The sequence below is a fragment of the Bidens hawaiensis genome, unplaced genomic scaffold (genome assembly GCF_021521415.1).
Source record: "Bidens hawaiensis isolate Kalapana, Puna unplaced genomic scaffold, B.hawaiensis_p1.1 tig00028457_1, whole genome shotgun sequence".
NCBI classification, from domain to species: domain Eukaryota; kingdom Viridiplantae; phylum Streptophyta; class Magnoliopsida; order Asterales; family Asteraceae; genus Bidens; species Bidens hawaiensis.
Genome location: NW_027494639.1, coordinates 180971 through 194536, shown reverse-complemented (window position 1 = coordinate 194536; position 13566 = coordinate 180971). Strand labels below are relative to the sequence as shown.

The 13566-nt window shown below is 33.6% G+C and overlaps 2 protein-coding genes across 2 annotated transcripts; both read left to right on the top strand.

Annotated features, from left to right (window-relative positions):
• The first annotated feature begins 5326 nt into the window (after positions 1–5326).
• LOC143577041 (TATA-binding protein-associated factor BTAF1-like) lies at positions 5327–6493 on the top strand. Its single transcript, XM_077060987.1, has 6 exons — positions 5327–5345; positions 5465–5559; positions 5667–5884; positions 5959–6013; positions 6092–6173; positions 6267–6493. Exons 1-6 carry the CDS (start codon positions 5327–5329, stop codon positions 6491–6493), a joined length of 696 nt encoding a protein of 231 aa, XP_076917102.1.
• Positions 6494–9856: 3363 nt separating this feature from the next.
• On the top strand, positions 9857–11297 carry LOC143577045 (haloacid dehalogenase-like hydrolase domain-containing protein Sgpp). The gene is made up of 3 exons (XM_077060990.1): positions 9857–9975; positions 10758–11019; positions 11120–11297. Exons 1-3 carry the CDS (start codon positions 9938–9940, stop codon positions 11129–11131), a joined length of 312 nt encoding a protein of 103 aa, XP_076917105.1. The 5' UTR covers positions 9857–9937; the 3' UTR covers positions 11132–11297.
• The last annotated feature ends 2269 nt before the right edge of the window (positions 11298–13566 follow it).

Below are 13566 nucleotides of genomic sequence, written 5' to 3'. Positions count from 1 at the left end.
CATAGAATTGTAATTCCAAATTTCCAATGTATATTCCAGGGCCTGTGATCGAATACTGCTTATTCTCGGCCCACATAAACGAGTACAAAGGCATCCGGTGATTAGCCCATATCCATTTTGTTAAATACCATAAGGTCCTCTGAGCTCTATTTTTTTTGTTTTTGCAACTTCACTTTTTTCCAGAAAGACCAGAATACCCTTTATGGTTATTATCAAAAAAATTTTCTCAGCCAAACAATCAATTTAGAAACAATCATGTTTAGAAATCAATTTAGAAATCCTCAGCCAAGCATACCTTCAATTAATAATGTAAAAGTTAGTAAAAGTACAATATGTTGACATTATATTGACTTTTAACAGGTCTCCTTATCCTTGCTGACATTAGTTTACTATGTATTCTTCTGTTTAAACATTGCTACTCTTTTTGCAATCATCTGATCAAAGACGTACTCTTCAGAAAAACATATATTTCACTAGATCTGTCAAGCATACCTTCAATTAATAATGGCTGCTTCTGATATTGCTGAACTGATCACAGATCACGAGCGTCTATGTTCAAGAATCCAAAGGTTGACCAAAGGTCAACTGTCAATTGATGAACCCTTAATATGAAACCATCCTTTTATACATAACTTTCTGTTATATTTAAACTTGTGAACACGGTTTGGTCAGTATGGAAAGTCAAACTGCTGTGATTGTCTTTGAATTTAATACAATTACAAACATTATATTATTACTTATTTCTAGCTTGTGCTTGTTTAAACATTTCTGGAAGATATTTGTTTCTCTTATTCTAACTAAACTAAAAGAATAACTGTATGAATAACTTAAATGACTTAACCTTCAAATTACTTTGCTATAAGCCTATAATCACTTGTCCGTCAATGTTTTTCTTTTATGTTCTAGGAGCTGTTATCTACACCAATGCAATGAAATAGTGGACAGTCCATGGAAATGAAGAGGGTACTTGCTCGTATACTAAGAGCAAATAGGTCTACGTCTTGCAAAACTTTTCTGTTATATAATTTTTGTTGAACATTAGTATTAATGAATCTTCTTGTAAGTTGATATACGTTTTGTATAGATGGACGAAGCACTATGTTTTCTTTTTCGTTTGAGCAGACAACTTAATGTATAATAATGTTTACATTAGAATTAGTTGACTTTCATTAGTCAAACATTGCAAGTTTGATTGACTTTGACTACAAACGATCTTTAATTAGGGCTCACTATATTTCCTTCGAGCGTCATTCAACCCACGATTCCTGATCAATTGGGTCCGTATCCGGGCTGATCTAATTCCCCTTTCCGTTTTACCATTTTGATAAACCCATGCATAGCCCAGTTAACGATACTATTCACCATCAAGATACAGTTCCAGACTTCCAGCTATTGTTCAACCAACTTTTGACTTACTGGTCAAAAGTGACCAAAAAAGTCCACCTTCTCCAAAAGTCAACTCTGGCCAATAGAAATTCGAGTTTGATTAAAATTTCAGATTTGCACAAAGAATTCGCAACTTCATTTTTTTCCAGAAAGACTAGAATACCCTTTATGGTCATAACAATTTCTTGACAAATAGATTTCCAAATCTTGATATACACATTCCGTTGACTTTCATAGTTCCTCCATAAGTCAAAGTTGACACCAAAAGAGTCAAACCAAATAGGAGTGCCAGTTTTGACCAGTTTTCTTCTCTTTTCCATTTGTTCCATAATGACCAAAATACCCCTTTTGTCAAAAACCTTTCAAAGGGTTCTGAACTACCACGATCTTTTAGATACTTCGTCTTCCATTAATGCAAAGGCTTCACTTTGGTGAATATGAGGATTAGTGCTACTCAGTTACTTTTAGTAAAAAGAAAAATTCAACCAAAACATGAATTTCAAACTTTTCCCAGCTGCAGTATCTTGTACCAAGTAAATAGCAGGCCTAAGAGCATGGTGCTGCCACCTCTATTTCCGGGCTAGAATGGTAATGAAAAATACAAATGTCAAAGCTGATTCGAAATTGGTCAAATTTGATTTAAAAAGTCTAGCATGATTAAATAAATAGTCAAAAATTTTAAAAATTCAGGTTTGACCATAAAAGAGCCAACTTTGACTCAAAAGTCAAACTTGACTAAAAACTCAAACTTTGCCAGTTTCTTTTTCATCTTCATACTTTCCACCTCATCTTTCAAGACTCAAAAAACATATGATAAAAGTTACATTATTGCTTCAATTATATTTATTTCTAAAATGTTCACAGTAATATTTCTGAATATGCAATAGTAAAATTATTCTTTGCCTGCAAGGTGAAGCATAAGAACTTTCACATTAGCTCTGCAGCAATAAGCAGTGCCCTAATATGATCAAATCAATTTGTAAAATTGCACTTACTTGCACTGTTATCTGCAATTCAGCATCATTATGACTGTATAGGTAACATCACACGTAACTATAGGTAATTTATCCGCAAACAAATGATTAGCATGTTTAATTTCATACAAAAACTGACTCGCCTAGACATTATATCAACCCGGTAATGTGCAGCTAATTATTGGTCTCGATCCTGAACCAACCGGCAGCCAATTTTACTGCCTTTCTTGGTTTCGATTCGGTTCGGTCATACCTGATACCTTGGCTATAAATATCATTAAGTGTTCTAGTTAGGGGTCACTTTGAAATTATTTAAGTCATTTGACCTTAAAAATAAACTTTAAACTCGTGGCTATAAATAAACAGTGGTTTATGGACAATTGGAACTATAAATATCATTAAGTGTTCTAGTTAGGAGTCACTTTTATCCGGGCTTATCTAATTCCCCTTTCTCGTTTTACCATTTCGATAAACCCATGACACCTCATTTCTCAAGCATAGCCCATTTAACCAACTTTTGACTTATTGGTCAAAATTGACAAAAAGAAGTCAACTCTGGCCAATAGAAATTAAAATTTAGATTTGGACAAAGAATTTTTAATCATTAGTCATGTGACTTTTTACCGAACTAGGGCGTTAAATACGTTTTATATTCGTTATGTTAAGCAAGCATGCTGTTAAATATGATGCTTATGCTAAATCCATGTTAAACATCTTGTTTAACGAAGTTAATAATAAAGATGTACATTTTGAAGAACTTAAAGGGGGTGAAGTTGCAACTTTGGAAAATAAGTTCGTTAAGAGTTTAACAATAAGCCGTTGATAGATTTGTTCCATCATATGATTTCAATTCTCTATCGTTTTCGTTTATGTTTGTTTCTTTATATTCAATTTGTATTTTCTTTGTGTACTAGTTCCTCGGTGTTATTAATTACATTCCATATGACCAAAATACCCTTCCACCATTTAGCTCTCTTACTCTTGTTTTTTATATTTGAAACTGATATTATTAATTATGTGTAACTTTATTGTATACGAATATTTACCTGAGAACATAAAAAATATAATGAATACACATAAATCTGGTGCATAAATTATTTAATAATACACATAATTTTGACTTAGAAAGTCAACAAATATTGAACATGTTCTTATTTTAACTGGTGCAGGGCACAAGTTTAAAATATTTTTTAATAAGAACCGAATGTGTAACATGTTTATTACTTGTGCTGCTGGTGTATTCAGATCAGATTTTGCTTAACTGATGACTTGTCAACTGCTAATGGATGATGTTTATCCGTTCTTGGATTGATGTGATAAACTGGTGATGTATTGCTGTTAAGTTGCTCAAATACATATGGGTTCAAAGGTGAAACATGGTGCTTTTAACTTTATAATGTTTATGGTGTTATGGTTCTTGTTAGCCTGTTATGGCATAACAACATTCGGTTCGGCCCAAGAAACCAACCAGTTTGGGCCTCGATTTTAAATATACATGTTGTAGTCGGTTTTGGGTTGGTTATGTCTGAACCAGAGACCAACCAAGAAACTCGAGACTGAACTTAAATAAATATTTAAACTGCAGCAATAGGCTATCGAAAACAAAAAACCGATCTGTTCATTCTTGAAGCTGTTTTGCTCTATATTCTTTTTTGAGGGTACTGAATTTCAAATTCTGGAAGATTAACAATTGTTCTTCTTCCTATTGTAGGTTGTCACGTTTTGGATTGGGCTTCTGGAAATGTTATGCATAGATTATATGGTGTGAAGGTCAACGGTGGTCAAAGATTGGTTGGTATTGTTTTTAATTATCAAATATTGATGATCTGTATTAAAATCATAAACTGGACACTTAGGGGGTGTTTGGTAGAGGGAATTGAGGGATGAGAAATGGAATTGGAAAGAATTCTCTTGTTTGTTTATGAAAGAAAGAGGTGAGAAATGGAAATAAACCATTTCCATTTCTCTGATTTTTTTTCTCTACAAAAAACGGAGAATTGGATTTCCAGGTTTCATTTCTCAGCCTCACTCTCTCACGCCTCTCCCTGCTCGATCGACTTGCAGCCTGTAATCACCCACAAATCATCTCCAATCCAAGAACCGATCTCAGTTATCATCATCATAATAATAATAACCCGAAACCCTCATTCGTTCTTCATCTTCACCGTACAACACACACACACACACACCATCACCGTAACACACATCCGCCACGTCACCACGCCGATAACCGTCAATTGAATCGAATGCTTCACACTTAATATTATTATTATTATTAATTATTATTAGGTTTCTCAATTCCATTCACGAAAAAACCCTAAGGTACGTTCAATTTCTCTTAATTTCTGTATATTACCATCACTGCTAACGATTCAATCGTTATAATAACGAAATTGTTAATAGTTATTGGATAATGCTGTGTATTGCTAGTGTAATTCGATTGGAATGTATTTATTATTATTATTTAGGTTTGGATGTTGATTTGTATATTTTTTTTATAATTTTTGGTTGGTGTAGGATTGTGTGTTGGTGAGAGGAATGAAATCATTTGACAGGATTGTGAAAGATTATTGTTTTTGGTAGAATGAGAAATGTTGTGAGTGGTATAATTATTAAGAGATATGGCACAGCAACAATCTTCTCGCCTCCAACGGTTGCTGACTTTACTCGAATCTTTTTATTGCAATCTTTCTTTTCTAGGCTTATTGTTGTTATTATCATTATTATATTGTAAATGCATATTTTGTGGGAAAACGGATGAGTTTTTAGCAATAAGTTTATAGTTTGGTTTCATAACCGACTTGCCTTTGAATTGTTTAAAAAGTGATTAGGTGCCATGCATGTATGCCTAATCATGCAATATGGGAGTTTAGTTGAAAAATCATTAATATATATAGTTTAGATGGATTTAGAGTGGTGATACTACCTGATGCAGCAGATTGACATAATTAACGGTTGGAACTTGAATGTCACAATTTGGATTTGGTATGAGAGAAGCAGCTTAATCTAGAGTTAGGTTAATATTAGCTTGAAATAAGGTAGAGTGAAAATGTGTACCTTTTCATGTTCATGCTGGCTGCTTGTATTTCTTGACCGTTGTTAAGCTGGCTCGACACAAGCCACACGATTCACTACAGCTCGCCAGATAGGGGAGATTGCAAAATTACATCCTCAAGATTTAAGCTCTTTGCTACGTAAGGTATGTATTACTGCATTGATTTATTTTAGTATTGTTTTTTAGTTTGGGACATATTATGGCGGTTGTGCATTCAAATTGGTTTGATTATTGCTTAATGCATTTTTCAGGTATCACAATATCTTCATAGCAAAAACTGGGATACCAGAGTTGCGGCGGCTCATGCCATTGGAGCAATTGCTGGATGTTTCAAGCATTTATCTATGACTGATCTCTTTAATCTTGTTGAGACAAAGATGAAGGAGGCTTGCATAAACTGTTCTGTTGAAGAGGTTGTTTTTTGGCCAACATCTCTCCCCAAAATAAGTGCTAGCACTTCATTCCAGAGGTTTTTCTTGGTCCCTTACGTACGCCCATTTTTTGCTCTGTTTCAGCTATTGATCTGACATTTTTTATTGACAGCTTTGAACTCTCTAAAGTGTTGGGACATGGGGCTCTTTTGGCTTCCAGAGGACAGGTACTGTATTTTTTTGAACTTTTAGCTTAGAGTCTTGTGGATATAGTAAATCTTGATATATTGATTATTCTGTTTTAGGAGTATGACCTTGCAAGTGATTCTGGCAGCAACTCGAAAGAAAGACTAGCCAAACAAAGGCAAAACCTAAAGCGGCGGATGGGTGAGTTGTGAATGTGCTATTACCCTTGGCTATATTTGCATCGTGAAATAATTTCTTTATTGAATTGCTTTAAACTTGTATGTCTGATAGCAGGTTTGGATGTGTGTGAGCTGTTTACGGATGTACAAGGTTTGATTGGAGACGAAGATCTTGTGATGCATAAACCTAATCCCGCTGGAAGCAGTGTACCATCTGATTTTTACCTACAAAGACCGGGGCGTAATGTCCAGCAGTTTGTTGTAGATGTGGTTCCTGGTTACAGATCAGAGGGGGAAAGTGCTCGTCAAAGAAACTCCTCAAAACGTAAGTGTTTGGAATGAATACGTGAAGGTATATTCTAAAAAATATATTTTTTAGATTTTAAAATTTTAGTCTAATTTATTTGTAATTGTCTTGTAGTCTCACAAAGGTGCTGTGAATTTTCGTGACAAGTCATTTCCTTTCTATGACAAATTGTGTACCATATTCGGTAAGGAGGTAGAAGCACGGATGCAGATGAGATATATCGAGAGTCTTGCAAAGATATCAAGGAAGTTTTGCTTCGATTTGGGGAGATGGTGGGTGAACAACTTAGCAAAGAAGGTATGGAGGCTCGTGAAATCTATGAAAAGGTTAGTGATGAGTTGAAAGCTTTACCAGGTATCACTACGAAAAAACGGTTCAAAGCAGCTCATTTGATTGGTAAAGATGTGGATCTAGGACGTTCTTTTCTTGCGTTGACAATAGAAGAGAAAATTGAGATGGTCGAGTTGTATACCGATGGTTCAATGGGATAGTTGTGTATGGTTGAAGTATGTTTTGTATGTGAATTGGTTTTAACTATGGTTGATGTTTTTGTTTAAAAACTATGTTTTGTATGTGAATTGGTTTGATCAATGCATATTTTGGTTGGAATTTATGCATCTTTTTATATGTTTTTTATTTTTTAATAAATATTTGTTATGAAAAAAATACTTGTGCTAATGATAAAGTTGATATAAATTCTCTGTTTATTTTCTATGTACCAAACAAGAGAAATGATTCTCAGCTATATTTCTCTACTGAAATCTCTGTACTACCAAACAGAACAGTCAATTCTCATTCTCCAGACCAATTCCCTTTCTCTGCAATTCCATTTCTCTATTCCATTTCTCTACAATTCCATTCTCTGTACCAAACACCCCCTTATAGACTTCTGGGCTATTATAATGACCAGGATACAAATGCCCGACCCGACAAAAACCAGACCAATCCATCCTTTGATGGTCTGGACCTTATAGACCGCTGGCTGCTCTCCACCCCCTCTATCTCATCAAACCCAGATACCCCTTAAACAGGTTATAACATCTCATTGCATTAAAAATTAATCTTACCAAATATTTGATTTGAAAATCCTATAAAATAGGGATACACTAAAAATTAATATCCTATTCTTTTTAATAAAAAAGATATTTATAATTAAGAAACAACTTTATAGTAAAAATAAAATAAGCGGGTCATGGGTCTCACCAAACCCAAATAGCTTTTAAACGGGTTATAACATGTCATTTATTTATGAGCCCTTTCATCCCTAAGTATATTATTCACTTCCTTAAAATAAATAAAATTAAAATTCAAAAAATATATAAATATTAGAAACGAAAAATATGAAACAACCCCATAATGTGGAGGATAAAAGCTAGTATAAAACATATAAATTACATTATCATTATATTCCGTGACTTGAAAAAATAAACCCAACATTTAGCCAGGGGGCATTTAGGATCCAACACGTTGCCTGTGTGGAGTGAAAAGATATACTCACCGTAAATCAAAACAATAGTATTATCTTGTTTTCACATTTTATAGGTCTAAAAAGTATAAAGACTTCCTAAAGCAATCATTTTATAATAATTTTTTTTTGTAGTTAGGAGAATAAAATAATTAATTCCACAAAGTAGAAGATTGTGAAAATACATTATTATGTTGACTTATAGTAGCTCCTGGTTCACATCTTGCCCAACTTATCTTAACATACCTTCTTTTGTTTAGACATTTCATTTCATCCTACATTTTTTTGCAACCATCTCGTGAATTTCTGGTCTACAGGGTTTATAACTACTCCTCTTATTACAGGACGCTTACCTACCAACGCTTAGATCCGATTCTACCCAAACTTTTCTGGTTCACCCTAACATTCCCTGCTTGTCCGACTGTTACTGAGATAAATCTATTCTTATGCTTCTCATAAAATTATTAGTTTTCTTACATTAATCCTACCCTTGTATAGAAATTAGAAGTTGCATAAAGTTGACACTTCGTGCATATCATTGCTATAGGTGAAAATAATAGTGTGCTATAAATGGCTTTTATATTATATGCTATATATTACATAAAAAGCATATTAACAGTGATTTACCACAAATTAAACTTTGAGTTTTACATGCTCGGCCAAGGTCTTATTACCCATTTGACGTGGTGGTTAAGTTTTTTTGTTAATTCAAATTATATAAATATTTTATTTATGTTATTATGATTTTTACCTTTGTAGCACTTCATTTATTAGTAAAGACTTTTATGTTATTATGATTTTATTATCTTTGTAGCACTTCATTTATTAGTAAAGACTGTAGTCGGGATCGACAAGGGTAACCCTTGATAATAACTATTTGACAATTAATATAAGAGGTGATAAGATGGACGGGTTGGGAACATGTAATTGTTCACGCTGAAATAGGTTTGGAACAATAATCTACATCTTTTGAGCAACGCAATATAGGACATACATATTTCTGATGTTTGATTAGTTTCTAAACATCATAAAACATGTTCTAATCAAAATCCTTCGAGATAAAGCGTAAGCTAAAGCTAAATGCCTAAATCGACACTTTCCAATATTTTCTTGAGTGTGTATCGCCCAAAATTTAAGGAATTTGTCGCCCACTACACTCTCTCTCACGAAGTAATCTAAAAGCATACGAATAGATAAAATATAAAAACTTATAGTGAAAGAAAGAGTATGAAATTGTGGTTAAACCTTGTATAATCCAAAGTAACATGGTTGGCTGCAATCGCTTCCTGTCAGTGTCAGGAGCTATGTTTTATGTTATGTTTCCTCCACCCAAATCCTATGGCAAGAAAACAGTCGACAGAACAGAGCACCAAAATGTCTGGTGAAAGACAGAGTAACACTCATTGAGCAACACAAATGTCAACGCTCGCTCCTTATATTCATCTCTTCCCCAATAATCCTATTTCTATTTTACGCTCAAAACCACATTCTTCTCCACAACGATATCATCAACCTCCTACCCGATTAACAGGTATATATGTAGTCTTTGTTATATATACAGTTAGGACTGACCGAGACGGGTTGGTTTACAATTTTGTTTTTGAAATTCTTGTACATTTCAGCTTTGCTTCTGGTTTCGGCACCAGTTACGCATGTTTAAATGTCGGTTAGGCGCATTTCAATTAGTTAACTTATTAATGCATCAATGCTTTATTATCTTCCATTGCTCCTCTTGAAGCAATCCTTTTCGACATTGATGGAACTCTCTGTGACTCCGATCCTCTTCATTACTACGCCTTCCGTGATATGCTCCAGGAGGTACTTTTTTCAACCGTTTTGATCTCCGTTTGTCATTTTAAATCTTGCTAAAACATACTTAGAGAGCATTGATTTTCATTTTTGATTTTTATAGATAGGCTTTATCGATGAGGAATTCTTCATAAATAACGATAGCGGCAAGCATAACGAAGAGCTTTGTAATGTTCTTCTCCCCAACTGGGAGTTTGAAAAGGCCATGAAGTTCATGGTTGACAAGGAAGCTTTGTTTAGAAGGTAATTTGTAGGGGTACGAGCTCGACTGGGCTTGAGCTCAGCTTGCTTTGACTTACGAGAGCTCAAGCTCGAGCTCGGTTCATTACTCATGTTTCAAGCTCAAGCCCGGCTTGTGCGCAGCTTGTTTGTTATTATTTTTAATTATTTGTGTTATTGAGAAAACCTTAACGAGCCTAAAGCTCGGCTCTGCAGTGTGAAATAAATACATAGAAGTTCAAAAAAGTTAAAACTCAAAACTACGCTAGGCCCGTTAAGGCTCGACAAACCTAAACGATCTTCCCATACGAGGCTTGAGCTTTGGCTCGATAACTAAACGAGCTTTTATTTGACGCTCGGGCTCGGCTCATTTCGAGTTTTTTTTATTTATTTGATCACGAGTAGCTCACGTGCGTCTCTGCTCGTCTGCACCCCTAGTAGTTTGTATCATTATTTAAGTAAAAGCTAGTAAGTTTGCCCTTCAAAGATAAAATCTATAAAAACTAAAAAAAGATATGTTCTTTGACATAAAGTTCTGAGTAACTCGTGTTAAAAATTTTAATATTAATCGTGTTAAAAGGGCCCATGTTTGTGTTTGAGGAAATGAAACATTTAATTAATCGTGCGTGTTGGTGTTTAATACTTCTGTCAATCGTGTCTGGCCCGCTTAACACATTCAGACCTGATTTGCTGTCCCGTTGAGGTAAAACATGATGCCTTTTAAAGTTATAATCTTTATTGTACTGTTATTCAAGTCATTTTGACCTTAAAATGTAACGTTTTAATTCTTGTCTAAAAACAAACAGATTGGCAGCCGAACAATTGGAACCTATAAGCGGCTTAAACGATGTATGCAAATGGGTAGAAGATCTTGGCCTGAAACGGGCTGCGGTTACAAACGCTCCAAAATCAAATGCTGAGTTGCTGATTTCAATGCTTAAACTACAAGATTTATTTGAAGTGATAGTTTTAGTTGAAGAATGTGCAAGGCCAAAACCTTTTCCTGATCCGTACCTTAAGGCTCTAAATGCACTTAAATTTTCCCCAAATCACACATTTGTGTTTGAGGTATGAACTCAACTCAATCATCTGTTAAAATAACCAACTGTTTCAATACGTATGCCAATTGCCATGTGTTTTCATGTGCAACTTTTTGTGTGTTGCCTAGGATTCTGTTTAGGGAATTAAAGCAGCTAATGGAGCCGGGATGGCGGCTGTTGGTATGGCTACTAGAAACCCTGAACAAATGCTACTAGATGCCAGGGCATCGCTCGTTATCAAGGATTATAACGACCCAAAATTATGGGAAAATCTACAAGAGATGGTACAACAAAAGTCGCCTATTTGATCCAACTATGACAGCAAAGTGCGTCAAAAGTTTGTAGATTAGTTGGTTCTTCAAATTTAATAACCATCTCTTCGCTAAATTGCATTATCTTTTTAAGACATTTCATACATATGCTTTTTATTTTTTCTGAAAAATATATACGTATGATGAACAATAAGGGGATGTGAATTTGGGTTTTTGATTGATAATTTGTGGGTGCCACTCAATATTGTCGATCATGTGATCTTTTTTGAAGTATAAAAAAATAAAAATAAAAAAGGAACATGTCTTCTTTTTTAACGACCAACGAAACTTATATGATTAATCAAAATTAGGTTGTTACCCGGCGCGTTGGCCAGTTCTGTGTTGGTTACACTCGGGCGTCGTTTTCATAAGTTGACGCGAATTCGGTTGGTATCGGCCTGACTACGAAAACTGGTTTTACGTTTCATGTGAAAAGTCCGGCACCCTCATAAACAGAAGCACATTCAAAGCTCATTTAAGAACCAGAACCAAATCTAAACCTTTTTAAAATGACATGTTTTGACCAGAATCAAATCGTTACGCTTTTAGAATGACCCATTTAAACACAAACCAAATCGATATCTTTTAAATTAACCCGGTATGACTATAACCAAATCAATGAGATTTAAAAAAAACCCGTTGAAACCAGAATGAAATCGATGCCTTTTATATTGACTCGTTGACCCAAACTAAATAAATACCCTTTTAAAATGATCCGTTTTGATCCGAGCCAAAGCAAATCAAAAACATTTCTTAAACGACTCATTTTCATTAAAGAAAATAATAACACACTTGCAGATTAAGAAGAAAATGAAGGGTAACACATACAACGTTCTTAGTTTTTGAAATCCTTTCTATCAAATGCGAATTCATTATTAGTGGTTGGGAAGATTCAAAAAAAATATAAAGCTTCAATAACTTTAAAATATTTGAAAGTTAAAACCCATGTGAACCTTTCACTTAATTTGTGAACCTTCCATATTATTTCATTTTTCAATAGATACTAAAACCAAACACCGAACAAACTTAATAAAAATTGAAACGAAACTAAATTGAAAAAAAAAAAAACTAAAACAAAACTAAAACCGAAAACCTAAATAAAACCAAATACCAATAAAACTAAAACAAACCCGAAATGAAACTGAAAAACTAAAACCGATAAATCTGAAACTGAACCAAAAACAAAAATTGTAAAAACCAAAACAAAAAATGAATAAAGAAAACCCCGTCTAAAATGAAACTGAAACGAAATAAATTTATAAAAATTAAAACCGAACAAAAACCAAAAACCGAAATGAAACCAAAATAAGAATAACTATCATGAAACTTTGAAAATAAAAACCTGATAATTTTTAATTTATATTGAATTATATATTGAATGTGATTGAGTTGAATGTAATTTAATTTAATTTTGAATTATTTTATTAGTAAAAAATTATGAGAATAAATGTTATCTATGAAAATAGTTATTGTTTTAATAGTATATTTGATACTCCATCCAACCCAAACAGTTTTTCTTTCTTTTTTTTTAAATAGCTACTTTTGTGGTAATTAGTTTTATTTGGGTTTTTGTATTCTATTTTATTAAAAATAAAACAGTGGAGTATGAAAGGAAATGCCATATGAGTGCCATATTCGGGGCCACTTAGATGTGACCACGGACTCGAAGACAGATTTGACGTCACACAAATAGAACCGGAAAGTGCTCATAGTCATGTAATGCCACATTATTTTATTAATCGGGTCGAAATATAAGTTTCTTTGTGCAAAGTTACTTTCAAAAACTATATTAAATAAGAAAAACAATCAAATTTTGTGTTTGGTGTAATAAGTTTAATATATAAGTTAAGAGAAGTCGTAATAGTTTTAACCCAAGTGTACGGCTATATTAAATTGATGTTCATATTTATTGACTTATTGTGAAAGTGCATCTTATATTCCTAGTAGTTGTTAGCTAGATACGTAAACACCAAGACGTGTGAAGAATTTGTCAATTTATGGATGAGAATTAGTTTATTCAGAAAACTCTATTTACTCACAAGACAACTCTATCTTCACAAAGTACAAGGTTTAAGGTTACTTTTACTGTTGGTCAAAAGTTAAGAAAACGCGTTTCCTTTTGTTTGTTGGCAAACTATGTTGGAATTAATTGTTTATGGTCTTGCTTTCTAATAATTTTGAGTCAATAAACAATTGTTTTCTTTGGTTTACTCAATTTCGAAGGATGGTAGCTACAAATGTCAAAACCAAGTTTTTATTTTCTT